This window comes from Chiloscyllium plagiosum, unplaced genomic scaffold (genome assembly GCF_037043375.1).
Source record: "Chiloscyllium plagiosum isolate Xiang-an unplaced genomic scaffold, Cpla_swu_hap1 HiC_scaffold_36, whole genome shotgun sequence".
NCBI classification, from domain to species: Eukaryota; Metazoa; Chordata; class Chondrichthyes; order Orectolobiformes; family Hemiscylliidae; genus Chiloscyllium; species Chiloscyllium plagiosum.
In genome coordinates, this window is record NW_028270174.1 from 16,282,475 (window position 1) to 16,299,092 (window position 16,618).

At 42.2% G+C, this 16,618-nt stretch overlaps 1 protein-coding gene across 2 annotated transcripts in view; it reads right to left on the reverse strand.

The window, feature by feature from the left end:
• psd3l (pleckstrin and Sec7 domain containing 3, like) overlaps window positions 1-16,618 on the reverse strand; it is a 441,070-nt gene that overhangs the window by 307,830 nt on the left and 116,622 nt on the right. For both annotated transcript variants that reach the window (XM_043674302.2, XM_043674303.2), the window contains exon 3: window positions 12,635-12,746. In XM_043674302.2, coding sequence (XP_043530237.1) covers window positions 12,635-12,746 — 112 coding nt within the window. The remainder of the gene's footprint in view (window positions 1-12,634; window positions 12,747-16,618) is intronic.

A 16,618-nucleotide genomic window follows, 5' to 3' on the forward strand; every position in this document is an offset into this window, starting at 1 on the left:
ATCCCAAAAAAGACCCAAAGAGAAGACAAGGAGACATTTCTTTTATCAAGTGGGTTACTGCAGATTGGAATTCACCGTCTTAAAGTCAGAAGTCATACAACACCAGGTTATAGACCAACAGGTTTATTTGAAATCACAAGCCTTTGGAACGCTGCTCCCTTTAAGGATCATCACTCTGAAAGCTTTTATTCATTCATGGGATGCTTGCTCGGACAGCATTTATTGCCCGGTCCTAATTGCCCAGAGGGCAGTTAAGAGTCAATCATATTCCTGTGGGTCTGAAGTCACATGTAGGCCATGCTAGGTAAGGATGGCAGTCCCTTTCCCTAAAAGCATTAGTGAACCAGGTAGGTTTCTCCAACAATCAACAATGGTTTCATGGTCATCATTAGACTCTTAATTCCAGATTTATAAAAAATTGAATTCAAACTCCACCATCTGCCATGATTGGATTCGAACCCAGGGACCCAGAACGCTATCTCGGTCTTTGGATTAATAGTCCAGAGGTAATGCCACTGGGCCATTGCCTCCCCTTGTGATTTCAAATAAATCTGTTGGACTATGTGACTGCTGACTTTGTCCACCTCAGTCCAACACTGGCACCTCCACATCATTGATGTCTGGAAGGGCAGAGGAAGCAGATTGAATTGGTGAATTGGAAAACCACTTGGAAAAGAGGCCAGTCCAGGACTATTGGGTATTCTCCTATTTGCATATACAATTCTGCATTCCATTTATCATGTGAAACAACAATGGGATATTTACTCGAAGAGTTTTTCATTGCAATTTAACACCATTCAACCAACATGCTCTAATGATAGCCAGAGTATAAAATGAACTACCAGCTTTATCTGAACACGTTCGGTTCTCCCAAGCAATGACCAAAGCATTATTTTGCTTTCCAGCTAAAAAAAGAAATCAGTCATTATTAACATTGGCTCAGATGCACAAAGAGACAGTTGTGCACCTTGCAAAGTGTTCACCACAATTGCAACAACACAGAGGCCTCCTTCTCCTGGGTCAGGTTGTTGAGGTGAAAATGTGTTGCTGGAACAGCGCAGCAGGTCAGACAGCATCCAGGGAACAGGAGAATCGACGTTTCGGGCATAAGCCCTTCTTCAGGGCTTATGCCCGAAACGTCGATTCTCCTGTTCCCTGGATGCTGTCTGACCTGCTGCGCTGTCCCAGCAACACATTTTCAGCTCTGATCTCCAGCATCTGCAGACCTCACTTTCTCCTCAGGTTGTTGAGGGCCAGCTGCCAGAATGGTTCCAAATCACAGACCTCGATGAGGTGAACCAAAACAAATGTCACTGCAACAGTTTTGGGGTAAGCTGTCCTAATATCACAGAGCTCTGCAGAAATGATATTTTCCAAACAGCTAGCTAGCTACCAATCCAACTTTAGTTCTCCTTTCTCCAAGGCAGAATAGAAACTGCACATTGAAGAGAAATTACCCAACTTTTCTTCCTCCTCAATCCTTTCAGATCTTTAACTAAAATAACTGATGCACTTCCTCCTGCATATTATCCATCCATCATGTGCTTAATGACAACTCCAGTTACTTGAAACAAGGCTATCTCAGTGGTGACTGAAAATCATGCAAATGCTGATTAAAATAGAAACGGTCTGTTGCCAATGCAGACACTAACTTACAAATAGCCTTTCTGTGCTGCTACCAGTGTATTATTGAACTAGAAATATCTCAGAGAAAATCAACCCCCCACCATGTCTTTACTGCTTTCCATACCAGACAAAGGTAGCCGCAATTAAAGTCCTAATTCTCATCTCTAAACCCTTTCTTGGGATTACAATATGGATCTCTACTCTCAGCAATACATTCAATTAATTTTTTAGCAACTTCAATCTGTTCACTGACTACACCCTCATTGGGTTTTTATCTGCAAGAATGTAGATGCTGCTGGCTGGGTCAGAGTTTGTTACTCATTTCAAATTGGCTTTGAGAAGGATGTGGTCAGATGCTTTCTTGAACTACTGCAGTCCATCTGCTGTAGGTCCACCCATGGTGCTGTTGGGAAGGGAAGCCTAGGATTTTGGGTGAAAGATTAGCAATTTGGTTCCACTCAGGATGGTGAGTGGCTTGGAGAGGAACTTGCAGAAGGTGGCGCTCCCAGGCATTAAATGCCCAAATTTTGGATTTAGAAGATGCTGCCTAAGGATTCTTGATGAGTTGATACAGAGTATCTTGTAGATACACTTTATCTTGTAGATAGTGCTCACTACTGCCATTGTGCATCAATGCAAGAGAGACTGAGCGTTTATTTTTTAACACTCCCAGGATGTGGGTAGTACTGGCCAGGCCAGCATTTATTACCCATCCCTAATTGCCCAGAGGGCAGTTAAGAGTCAATCCCATTGCTGTGGGTCTGGAGTAACAGGCAATCAAGACCAAGTAAGGATGGCAGTTTTCTTCCGAAAAGGACATTAGTAAACCAGATGGATTTTTCTGGCAATTGACAATGGTTTCATTGTCATTGTTAGATCCTTAACTCCAGATTTTTTATTGAATTCAATTTCCACCATCAGGATTGAACCCAGGTCCCCTGAACATTAGCTGAGTTTCTGGATTAATAGTCTAGCCATTGCTGGGCTATTGACTCACCTGCAATGTGGTTTAATTAGATTAGATTCCCTAAAGTATGGAAACAGGCCCTTCGGGCCAACAAGTCCACACTGACCCTCCAAAGAGTAACCCACCCAAACTAATGCACCTAACACTATTGGCAATTTAACATGGCTGATTCATCTGACCTGCACATCTTTGGATTGTGGGAGAAAACCAGAGCACCCAAAGGAAATCCACGCAAACACGGGGAGAATGTGCAAATTCCACACAGTCACCTGATGCAGGAAATGAGCCTGGGTCTCTGGCGCTGTGAGGCAGCAGTGCTCAGTGCTAACCACTGAGCCACCATGCCACCCCTGGTGGCGGATGAGGTATCAATAAGTGGGTTACTTTGCTTTGGATGGTGTTGAGCTACCTGAGTGTTGCTGCACTCATCCAAGCAAATAAATGGTATTCCATTATAGTTCTTTTGTGTGCCTTATAAAGAGTGGACAGGCTTTGAGGGGTCAGGGGGTGATTTACCCACTGCAGAAATTCCCACTTCTGACCTGCTCTTGGAGTCGCAGTAGGATTGTTTGTACCTTTGCCAAATCGCCTCCCTTCTCATGAGCCATAAGCTGTTCACACCTGGAGCAGTTTGGTGTTTTACTTCAAAGCTGACCACACCGTTTCCATTTGTCTTCACATTCAAGATGAGGAGAGCTATCTTTCACCACATGAGTTGTTGTGGTGCCTTAAATAGCATAGGAAGCAGATTCAATTGTATCTTTCAACATGGAATTGGAAATCCATTTGAAAAGGTGCAACATCATGGGCAAGAGGGGGACAAAATAGATCTATTATGGTAGGTTTCACTAAAGAACTCACATAGAAATGATGGACCAAATGGCCTTTTTGCACGCTGCAATGATTTGATGAATTCATTTTCCCAATAAAAAAACTGGTCAAATTCCTGACATGTGCCTGGGATCTATCTTGAGATTCTGTTTGTATCATACTGAAACCATTAAAACAACAGTGGCATGATGTCCAGTACATGGTGAAACCATGAGGACATTCATTATTAACATGCTTAGTGGCTGGCTGAGGACTTGTGTTTTACAGTCCAAATCAAAGGAAGGTACCTTCATGGCATCAAATCGCAGTTCAGTTTGCGAACTGAATCAATTTTTCCCATTGTTCGGATAGCGTACGAATGCTTGGACGGCTGCTCACAGCGCCCGCGCCAAAGACGAAGTGAATGAGATCACGCGGGCGTGAGAACTTTTGCGTTCAACAAGCGCGTAGCAAAGCAGAACAATGAAACCATGTGGTCGCTCATGGGCTTTTTGCGTTCGTACCTTCGTCCGTACCTTGAATTTCGTACGTACGTTGAAGCAAAATTTTACGTACAATCCTGTTCGCAAACCGATTTGTTCGTGAACGGGGTCGTTCATATGTCGAGGCACTACTGTATTATGTTTATTTCTGAATTTCCTTACAGTTACAGAGACAGACACCAGCATTACATATGGGCAGATTCTGAACTTAGACAACCACTCAACCACAGCCAAATGTTAAACTGGTCATCTGATCGATACACCATCCATAGTTTACATTTTCTACCAATGCTAGTTCTTTATGAGAAACAGTCAGCGCGGGTCAGAAAGATGACTGCCTCTAGGGGACAAACTAATGGATTGTTTTTAAGATTCATTGCCTGCAGTGTTATAATGGTGTGTGCTATTATGACAAGTATAGGTGCAACCAAAACAAGGGTTCTACTCAGCCGCTCTGCAATTCATTTAGGCATCCAGACTTGTTTGAAATCTATTGATCAAAATGCAGATCTTAGTGGGTGAGTACACCGTCCAATCTAAAAACTGAACTAATTATGTCAAACTGCACGCGAGTTTGACCCTTGACCTGTGCTGAATTAACAGGTGCCCCCTGTTTCAAAGCTGAGTGGGTGTGGTCATCAGGCAAACAAAAATGGCATACTATGGTGGTAAAGTTTTGGCTCAGATTTAAAAAACCCACTTAGACCAGGTATCAAAATGGGCAAAAAAAAGTGACCATTCAAATGTACGCAAACATGAGTCAGCGTCTTGAATTCGTTCGGGTTTTTTGAGAAGACAGGTACCTCCATGAAGTGAAGTACCTTTCCTCCAATGTCTCTCTCCCTCATGTCCTGTTAATTTTCAAACCAATATAATGGAGTCTCCAACTGCCTGTCTTACAGTAGAAGTTTAAGTAGGACATAAAGCACTTATCTAAAATTCCTTTGGATAAATGCCAGAAGCACAAACTGTCCACGATAACCTGACAGGTCCGTTCTAGAATGTGAACTTCTCATGGTCACAGCCAAAGTTCACAAGGACAGCCAACCAGAAAAACAATCTGTAACTTTTGACAAGTTTAAATTCTGTCCTTTATACCATCTCTGATGCTGGAAAACTTGGCATTACTTCGAGATTCATCAGTGTCCAGAGACATGAAAATACTCTGGGCAGCATCTCACTGCCCAGCATGAGGGAGAGAAGCAGACCACATCTGTCACCTACAGACTTCAGACAGAGCTTTAGCCCATTTTAGGTCAGGTGCTTTTCATTTTGCTTTATTCTTTCATGGGTTGTGGGCACCAGCAGCAAGGCCGGTCATTCAGTCATAGAAATGTACAGCACGAAACAGACCCTTCGATCCAACTTGTCTATGCCGACCAAATATCTTAAATCAATCTCATGCCATATCCTTCTAAACCCTTCCTATTCATATACCCATCCAGTTGCCTTTTAAATATTGTAATTATACCAACCTCCACCACTTCCTCTGGCAGCTCATTTCAAACATGCACCACCCTCTGCATGAAAAAGTTGCCCCTTAGGTCCCTTTTATATCTTTCCCCTCTCACCCTAAAACCTATGCCCTCTAGTTCTGGACTTCCCCACTTCAGGGAAAAGACCTTGTCTATTTACCCTATCAATGGCCCTCATGATTTGATAAACCTCTAGAAGGTCACCCTTCAGCCTCTAACACTCCAAGGAAAACAGCCCCAGTCTATTCAGCCTCTCCCGATAGCTCAAATCCTCCAACCCTAGCAACATCCTTGCAAATCTTTTCTGAACCCTTCCAAGTTTCATAACATCCTTCCTATAAGAAGGAGACCAGAATTGCACACAATATTCCAAAAATGGCCGAACCCCAATGTCCTGTACAGTCGCAACATGACCTCCCAACTCCTATACTCAATGCTCTGACCAATAAAGGAAAGCATACCAAGTGCCTTCTTCACTACCTTGGTCATTCATCCCTCATTGCTCATGAACTGTGAGACTTGCTGGGCCACTTCAGAGGGCAGCTAAGAGTCAAGCACATTGCTGTGTGTCTGGAATCACCTGTCAGCCAGATCAGGTAAGGATGGCAGATTGTCCTTCCTGAAAGAATGTGGTGGAAACAGGTGGTTTTACAATTTCGCAGTCACAGTTACCATTAGATCATTTTTTTTAAATTCCAGGTTTATTAAGTGAATTAAAATTTCACCATCTGCCACGGCAGGATTCAAATCTATGTCCCGAGAGCATTTGCCTGGGTCTTTTGATGTTTGGCCAGTGACAAAACCCCACCCCCTTCCCCTTTGAAGCGTTGAGAAATTGTGTTTTTTTTCCATTGCCTATTAGCTTTCTCCCTTTATTCCTGAGTATACTGACTGTACGATGGGTCAGACCTCCATGGAAGTAACAAGGATGGTGTACCTTATTCAAGCAGCTGACATTAATTCCTTAACAAATGTAACCAAGATAGATAATCATTTCATTCTTGTTCGCAGGATCTTGCTGTGCACTAATTGGCTGTCATGTTTGCCAAAGACAACAGCAACTTCATTGACTGGAACCCCACACACACACACACACACACACAAAATCCTGCTTTTCCACACAAATCCACTTTCCGGCAAGTCACTTGATAATGGGAAGCATCAAATGTACTATCCATTACTGGCTGATCTGAAAACAGCATAGTCTGGCCCCAAAATCCTTTCTCTAGCATGGAGAATTCAAAGGCCATTTTAATTATATGATTGAATTACTTTACACACATTTAATTGATGAAGGAATTGACAACCACCCGATGAAGGAGCAGCGCTCCGAAAGCTAGTGCTTCCAAATAAACCTGTTGGACTTTAACCTGGTGTTGTGTGATTTTTTAACTTTGTACATCCCAGTCCAACACCGGCATCTCCAAACCAATTAATTGATGAAAACTGACTGCAAATTTAGAGCAAAGTATTTATACAGAATAGAATGTACAGCATGGAAACAGGCACTTGGCTAAATACATCCATGCCAGTCTTTATGGGCTGAGATCCTTTAGGCATTTATGTGACCACTTGTTGCTCAACAGTGCTCATCAGGAGAGATGGCAGCTGCTGGTAATGCACCTCAGAGAGACCCAAGAATAACAGGGAACCCCCACCTGTTGATGAGTTCGGCCAGAATGGATATTGTATGATGAGGGGGTGGCAAGAGGGATGTTAGAGGCAATTGTAGAGGCATGGCTTTCAACATTTCACCCCTTCTTGATTCCTCAATCGAGCAGTGAGTGCCTGGTAAGGAGACAACTCCCCTCAAAAAGTGCAGGAAATCTGTGGCCCCCATTAAATTCCTGAGCAGCCACTGAACCGCCGTGGGGTCTGAGATGATGAGGGCTAATTAGCTCATTGAAAGTTCTAATGGACATCCCACCAGAAGCAGCCAGGGATCCCACATCAGTCCCTTCCTCCCTCTGCTTTAAATTGCCACAGGGTGACTTACACATGGCCTCTCCCAAGAGGAAGTAAATTCTCAGTAGTTTTTCAAAAATAATGTTTTTCTACAATCGTTCTGGAAGAAAGAACTTGAAAAGCAATAATCAGTGAGCTGTGCTTCCATGGCAACGCTTGAGTTTAATACTCAAGCATTCCTCAAAAAGGATCACTTCCAATGTATTCAATTTTAAGAGGGCTGCTCTTTCCAAAATCGAACTTGTTCTGGGCCCATGGCTAAATAAACTGGGCCAAATACATGTCACAAGCACTCCACAGTCTCCTTGGCTCAGCTTCGAATGCCTTCCCCATCGCTGCCTCCCACACACAACATACCCGATAACGTTTCAGGGCTGGTCCTGAAAGACATCAGCATTGTGGGAGTATGCATTCTTGTGATGAGAAAGGCCCTCACCTAGCACCTTTACTGACCTCAAGACTACCCAAAAGCTATTTTCAACCAACTAAGAAGTTTGCGCATGTCGGCACTATTTTTGGATGAGTTTCAACTGATCTGGGCACAGCAAGCTCTCACCAAACAGCATTAAATTAATAGCCAAATAATCTTGTTGTAAATGTTGATTCAGGAATAAATATTGGCCAAGAGAATGGTAGAACTCCCCGATTCTTTTTCAAATTTAGAAGAAGGGAGGGGGAATCTGATAGAAACATATAAAATGCTGATGGGACTGGACAGGCTAGATTTGAGAGCAATGTTCCTGATATTGGCCAAGTCCAGAAATAGGGGGGTCACAGTCGAATAATAAGGGGTAAGCCATTCAGGACTGAGATGAGGGTGAATTTCTTTACTCAGAGAGTTGTGAACCTGTGAAATTCTCTCCTGCAGGAAGCTGTTAGGGCCAGTTCAATAGATATATTCAAGAGGGAGCTGGACGTGGCACTTGCAACTAAAGGAACAAAGCAGTATGGAGGGCACACGGGAATCGGATACTATAATCATATCGAATGGTGGTGCAGACCCGAAGGGCCTTATATTATATGTTTCTAGATTATTTCTATCCCTCTGAAAGAGCAGTCACAGCATCAGTTTAATTTCTCACCTGAAAGACGGCACTTCAGACTGTGCAACACTCCCTCCGTACCACACGGAAGTGATTTTTGACCTCAAATTGTTAGGAGTGGAAGTTAAGCTCACAAATGAGCATGACCCACTGAGACACGCACTGACATCATGGACATGTGTGACTGCATACATCATTCACATCAGCTGCACGAGACATCTATATAAAAAGATCTATATTTCATACAGTTAATTAGCTCACCACCTTGGAGACATCACACACAAACTCTATATGGTGTTAATTTGACGGGAACGACTGCTGTGCACCTTGCCTAATGCAACCGGCCGTTTCCATCTGTTCATCTTCGGGTTCACACAGTAAACATGCTTGAGTATTCTGGCAGGCAGTTTGAGCTCAACCTGGATCCCAGCCATCAGTAACCAGAGGGAACAGCACAACAGACACATTTGGTTCCCCATAGGAGAGACATCAGGTACCCCTCCACATCAAAATAAAGACTGATAAATCATCAACTGGAAATGTTAACTCAGTTCCTCGCCCCACCAACACTGCCTGAGTATTTTCACAATTAATTGCTTCCATTTCAGACTTTGGTTTAAAATGAACATAAAGTGGAAACGGCTTTTGCCCGAAACGTCGATTTTACTGATCCTCGGCTGCTGCCTGAACTGCTGTGCTCTTCCAGCACCACTAATCCAGAATAAAGTGGAAACAGACCCTTCAGTCCAATTCGTCCACGCCGATCAGATATCCTAACCCAGTCTCGTCCCATTTTTCAGCACTTGGCCCATGTTCCTCTAAACCATTCCTATTCATATACCCATCCAGATACCTCTTAAATGTTGCAATTCAACCAGCCTCCACCACTTCCTCCGGCAACTCATTCCATACACACACCACCCTCTGTGTGAAAAAGTTGTCCCTGAGGTCCCTTTTATACCTTTTCCCTCTCACCCTAAACCTATGCTCTCTAGGTCTGGACTACCCCACCCCAGGGAAAATACCTTGTTTATTAATCCTATCCATGACCCTCATGATTTTATAAACCTCTATAAGGTCACATCTCAGCCTCCGATACTCCAGGAAAACAGACCAGCCTGTTCAGCCTCTCCCGATAGCTCAAATCATCCAATCCTGGCAACATCCTTGTAAATCTTTGCTGAACCCATGCTGTACATCTCTACGACTCTATGCTGGAAAAACTAAGTAGCTCTGAAAGCAACTGTGGAGAGAAATAGAGTGAAGTCCAGTTCTGAAGGAGAGTCATATCAGACTGGAAAAGTAAAAACTGTTTCTTGCTCCATCGATGCTGCTGAGTTTCTCCAGCACTTTCCATTTTAATTTCAGCTTTCTGATATACTCAGTAATTTGCTTTCAATTTAACCTGTTCAATTTTATTTACGTTGAGCAGTCTTTAACAATTCTGCTCAATTGTCAAAAACAAAATCAGTCAACAATAGAAATGCTGTAAGGGGGTACATTCTTTCTAAAGGAGAACGAGAGCATGTAGATCGAAGGTGCTTATTTGGGAAAGTAACAGTCAGAATTAATTTCTAATTGAAGTGACAAAACATTCCTATTTTTCTAATCAACCCTGTTCAAGATTACACACCTCTGGAGCAGATGGCAACTGAACCCAGACCTCCTGGTCTTGGGGCAGGGACACTACCATTTCATCACTCCTGGATTACTATAGTCTTAGAAAAAATTACTGAAGCAACAGGGGCAGTGTGTCCAATTCTGGGCACCACACTTTAGGAAGACATCAGAGAGAGGACAGAAAAGATTTACGAGGAGTTGTCCCTAGGATGGCAGACTTCAGTAATGCAGACAGCCTGGCCATGCTGGGAACATTCTCCTCAGAGAAGAGAATGTTGAACGGAGATTTGATAGCTATGTTCAAAACCGTGAGGAGTCTGGATTGAACACACAGGGAAAAACTGTTTCCACTGTCTTTCTCCAGCACAATTACGGGTGGGCAATAAATAATGACCTTGACAATGATGCCAGCATCTTGGGAAATGCTAACAAAAAAAAACTGACAGAACAGTTGAGAACAAGAGGGTATCAATTTAAAGTAACTGTCAAAACAACCAGAGGCGATATGAGGAAGATTTCTTTTACCCAATGGGTGGCAGGGTCTGGAATGCACTGCCTGAGAGTGTGTTAGTGGCAGAATCAGTCATGTCTCTGAAAAGCAAATTGAATAATTATTTAATAAGATTTATGCGGCATCGGGAAAAAGCGGGACCAGCTGAGCTGCTCTTGCAGAGAGTCAGGATTGACATGACGGATCAAATGGCCTCCATCTGTATTGTAACCATTCTGCAGTTCCATTCCATTAAATAAAGCAGCATCCCCCTAAACAGGTTATATCCACCAAAAACCTTAGTAACTAAAAATGAATCTTTTCACTGTTAACATTAAGGTATAACTGACTTGAAAACTGTGGAAAGTAGAAAATCATTCATTTTATGTTCAGAAGCACACAAACAGAAAATCTCACTTTCTATAGTCATTCCCTGTATCACTTCCCAAATCCTGGTTAACCTCATTGTTTATTATTTCTTGTGAACTATCTTGTGAAGACCACAATGGCATTGTATAAGTCGACACACTCGAAACAAATAGTTTATGTTTTGTGCGGAGTTCTGTCTCTGTTTAGACTGAATTGCTGAGTGAACCATTAAACTGAGATAAAGGTGGTTCAAACACATACTTCAGCTTAAAACAGACAGTTCAGAGTACAGTATTTCTCAGCCAGTTTGCAATTTTCAAGCTTAAAAATACTCTACAACTTTCAGTGGACATCAACATATTCTATGCCTCATAGCTGTACAGAAGATGGGCTGACATTAGTGATGCTTTCAAAGTGCTTGGGAATGCTGTTCCCCCACTTTGCAAACCACCTGTATAGCATTTTTTCCTTCATCACCACGGAGTCAAAATGCTGGACTTAAATTTCTAACAACCAGAGATAACACGAGGAAGAATTTGTTTGTTACACAATGAGCAGTCAGGATCTGGAATGCACTGCCTGAGAGTGCACTGGAGGCAGATTCAATCGTGCCTCTGAAAAGCAAACTGAATAATTATCTAACAAGATTTGCAGGACATTGGGGAAAAGATATAGGAATGGGTCATGAAGCACTGAAATCAGACAGACTGCAGTCAGGAAGCTCAAGGGTCACGAAGGATGGGCAATAGATAACAACATTGCCAATAATATCTCTACTCTGAAAATAAAATAAAACTTTCTTTTAAATCTGCCTTTGGTTCAACAAGAACAACAATGATCATGAGTTGCATATGATTTCCTCCCAGATTATCTAACAGAATACATATTTCTGCTGAATGACCAAATAAGTTCTTCACTATTTGCATTGGGCAAGAGGTGCAGGAAGATATAAGGAAGAACTTTTATACGCAGTCAGTGAACTCACTTCACTGCCCTAGAGGGTGATGATGATGATTTCAAAAGGAAACTGGATAGGACTTTAGGGGAAATGAAATGTTGTCCTTTACTTCAAAGGGAACGGAATATAAAAGTAGGGAGGTTTTGCTAAAACTATACAAGACATTCATCAAACCACAGCTGAAATACTGAGAACTAAGGAAAGATGTACTGGCATTGAAGGCAGTCCAGAGAAGGTCCACTAAGCTGATCTCGAGTATGAACGGGCTGTCTTATGGGGAAAGGTTGAGTAGGTTGGGCCTGTACTCACTGGGATTTAGAATAACAAGAGGAGAACTTAGTGAAACATAAAATCCTGAGTGGATTTGTCAGGTAGATGCAAAAAGGTTGTTGCCCCTTGTGGAAGAGTCCTGGATCATTACAGAATAAGGAGTGGCATGTTTAAGACAGAAATGAGGAGGAATTTCTTCTCCAAGAGGGTAGCGAATCTGTGGAATTCTTTACCACAGGGGACTGTTGAGGCTGGGTCATTAAGTATAATCAAGGTTGAGGTAGTCAGAGTTTTAGTCAAGGGTTATAGGGAAAAGGCGGAAAAGTGCAGTTAAACACTATTAGATCAGGCATGATCTCATTGAATAGTTTACGTGTGCTTCTAAATCTCATGGTTTATGGATCTAACCCTTCAGTGCTATAGCAGTAAAGTGGAGAAATGGAAATTACTGCAGTGTTTTCTATGGAAAACCCACATGGAGTCAATGGGCTGAATGGCTTCCTTCTATAACTGTAACAACTATTTGTTTGAATCTTACCCCTGTCCAAAGAGTTGTCTTCTGCAGGCGTGCCAAATAGGAACTGATATTTAGCCTTGGCGACATTCTGTGCATGTGGAGATGCCCGGTTGATCCAAACAAAGGTCTCAGTCTGGGAGAGAAGGGAGCAACATTACTACTGATGATTCCAACACAATTATCAAAATCTCAATTATCACCATCACACAGAGCGTAGGAAGTGACACTCTTCCTACTTTAATCAACTCGCTAAAACTGCAAGCACAGACATGCAATCAAAGATTTGTTTTAATTGCTGCACATCTTTGAATCATTACTTCAGATTATTAAATACTCTCAGGCTGCAATTCCAAAAGGAGTATGAAACATATTTTTCTCTCAATTTGTATGACCCTCACCACTTATTATGCTGAAGCCCCTACATCCCAAATGCACCTCCGAAAAGGAAGACTAGTTTCCACATCTACCAAAGAAGATAATCTATTATATTAGCATAGGAAGTAACTTCAAAATTCTAGTGCTTCATACCAAATTAAGAGAGAGTACTGAAAGCTCTTTAGGCAGCTTGTTCAACAGTCAATGCTAATTCTTTTTAAGTATGAAAAAAAATCTTCTCTTGCAATGCATATTTAATGCAACTTGTTTGAAAAATCTGATATACACAGAGTTGGATTGTCACATATGCCATCTACTAGAAAAACAAACAAGACTTTTAGTAGATGTAAAGTTTTGTTTTGTTTTCTCAACCAACCAGTGGCTGCGCACATTAAAGAGGAGTTGAGTTTAACAGAGCAGAAAATCCCCAAATACAATACCTTGTCTGCTCTCTGTTGGAATGAATGCTGCAGCTGTCGTTAGGGAAAGGAGGAAATTAGCCAAGTGAGAACAAGATTGAGCTTGGCACGGATGGTCCACTTTTCCGACGTGCAAAGATCACTTAGAGGAAATACCAGAGGGTGGTCTGCATTAGCACCCCAACAAAAGTCATGCTTTGAGGAAGTGAGGGGAGAAAAGTTGGCTAAACAACTGAAAGGATCTCCGGATACTCGAAGGGCCAATTCTAAAATGGGAAGTAATCTTCATCAAACCCATGCTGCTTTGAAACAATATCACATTCCAACTTAGAGCCACAACACCATCTGGATCTGATTTTGTGTCACTCACATGTGGCGCAGAGTTATTTCACATAAACGATATTGTTTTTGTGAATGGTTAACTTATAGCAAGTTTCGTTATTGCATCAGTCTAATGGAGAAACCATCACAATTTTAAAGCCAATACAATTACAATAAAGAGGCTTCTACTGTTGGAATTATCACATGGCAACCAATGCATTACAAGGGAGAATCGTTTAAGTTAATAAAAACATACTAACATAGAAATTAGGAGCAGGAGTAGGACATTGAGCACCTCAAACCTGGGCTTCAATTTGATACGATCACAACTGAACCAACTGTGGCCTCAACCCCACTTCCATCCCCTAACCCAATGCCCTTTGAATTCTTTGTTAGCGAAGAATCTGCCTTAAAAAGATGCAGTAACTCCAACTCCATCAGTTTCTGAGGAAGACAGTTCCAAACGCTCAAGACAAGATAACATTCCACCTTATGTGAGACAGCCCTTATTTTTAAACAGTGTCCCCTAGTTAGAGTCTTTCCCGCATGAGGAGACATCCCTTCAGCATCTAAAGTGTTTGAATTTGTAAATTGCAAATAGAAAAAAAAACATTTTATTCTTCCTTTCCATGAGAGATATAAAGCTTTGTGAAGTTGCGTGTGACAGATGGTTATAAATGTAAAACTACATTTCACAACTTTGCAGTGACTCCTGGAAAAGATCACATGCAAGGTAGAGATAAAAAAACTTAGCTCAACAATCAGTTCTGTCTACCATTTCAAAAATAATTAAATTAAACAAAATGAGCAGCGATTTAATGGGAATTTATCAAGATGAATTTAAAATATCATTCTGAGGTGTGATAATGCACCTCGACTTTGAAAAGAAGTACTGATCACAGAGGGATATGTCAACAGACACTTAGTGCTCCCTCTCTGATAACAGCTAGAGCAGACACAACAGTGATCATAGAGTCATGGAGATGTGCAGCATTGAAACTGACCCTTCAGTCCAACTCGCCCAGATATCCTAAATTAAGTTTGTCTACTTGCCAACATTTGGCCCATGTCTCTCTGAACCCTTCCTATTCATGTACCTATCCAGATGTCTTTTAAATGTTGTTATTGTACCAACCTCTACTACTTCCTCTGGCAGCTTCGTCCATACATGGCCCATATTCTGCGTGAAAAGGTTTCCCTCAAGTCCCTTTTAAATCTTTCCCCTCTTACCTTAAACCTACGCCTCTAAATTTGGACCCTGCTGCACTGGGGAAAGAACCTTGACTATTCACCCTATCCATGCCTTCGTGATTTTATAAACCTCTATAAGATCACTCCTTAGCCTCTAACTCTCTAGGGAATTTAGCCCCAGCCTATGCAGCCTCTCCCCCTAGCTCAAACCCTCCAAACCTGGCAACATCCTTGTAAATCTTTTCTGAACCCGTTCAAGTTTCACAACCTCCTTCCTATAACAGGGAGACCAGAATTGAATGCAGTATTCCAATTGTGGCCTAACCAATGTCCTGTACAGCTATAACACGACCTCCCAACTCCTATACTCAATGCACTGACCAATGAAGGCAAGCATACCCAACACCTTCTTCACTACTCTGTCTGTCTGCGTCTCTACTTTCAAGGAACTACAAACCTACATTTCCAGGTCTCTTTGTTCAGCATCACTCCCCAGCACCTTCCCATTAAGTGTATAAGTCCTGCCTTGATTAGCCTTTCCAAAATGCAACACCTCACATTTATCTAAATTAAACTCCATCTGCCACTCCTCTTTCTTTGAACGTTCTTCGGCAGCTCCACAGCATAAACTTAAGGGTCGAAAGTGTGGTGCTGGAAAAGCACAGCAGGTCAGGCAGCATCTGAGGAGCAGGAGAATCGATGTTTCGAGGATAAGCTCTTCATCAGGATCCTCATTCCTGTTCCTCGGATGCAGCCTGACCGGCTGTGGTTTTCCAGCACACACACTCAACTCTGATCTACAGCATTTGCAGTCACTTTCCCCTAGCATAAACTTAAGGAATTTGGCACAAGAGCCAGAGAAATAGGGATAAAAGGTGATAGGTTGTTTTATGATAGGTTATGAAGATCTGAGAAGGGTACTGGGAAACAGTAACTTTGAAAGAGAAATTGAAGAAAACCTTTCAGGGGAAAAATGGCAAGACTATGGACAAACAGCAAGGGGGTGAGACTAATTGGATAGTTCTTTCAAACAATGAGACAACATGGACCAAATGGTCTTCTTCCAGAAACTTTCTAACTTCATTCCTTAATCTACCATTTATCAGTTGAACACAGCCAGTCATAGGAAATATACCATAACCACTTACTTAGTGAGCCTGGCATCCCACTTCAGCTGACACCCAGTGGTACCTGTTTGATATAACTTCAGGGCACGAGCAGGTTTGGCTCAGAAAATGTGCTTATCAAGATTGAAGAAACAGCTCCCAAACACATGGGCACTGTACCCTGACAATAAAGCTGTGTCAAAATAGCAGCTAAGAAGGTGCAAGTTCAAATCTCACCATAGCTAGGAAAAGGCTGTCAAGAAAAACAAAATACTCAGCTGGTCAGCCAGCATCTCCAGAGAGAAGAAGAGTCCTATAGTTTCAGGTTGGTGACTCTTTGGTGGAGGCTGGTACAATTGCAACATTTAAAAGGCATTTGGATAGGTATATGAATAGGAAAGGTTTAGAGGGATACGGGCCGGGTGCTGGCAGGTGGGACTAGATTGGGTTGGGATATCTGGTCGGCATGGACGAGTTGGACCGAAGGGTCTGTTTCCGTGCTGTACATCTCTATGACTCTAAATCTGGTAATCTGCAGTCCAGTAACAGATAACAGCATGAAAACTGCCAGGAAAAACCCATTTGATTCAGAG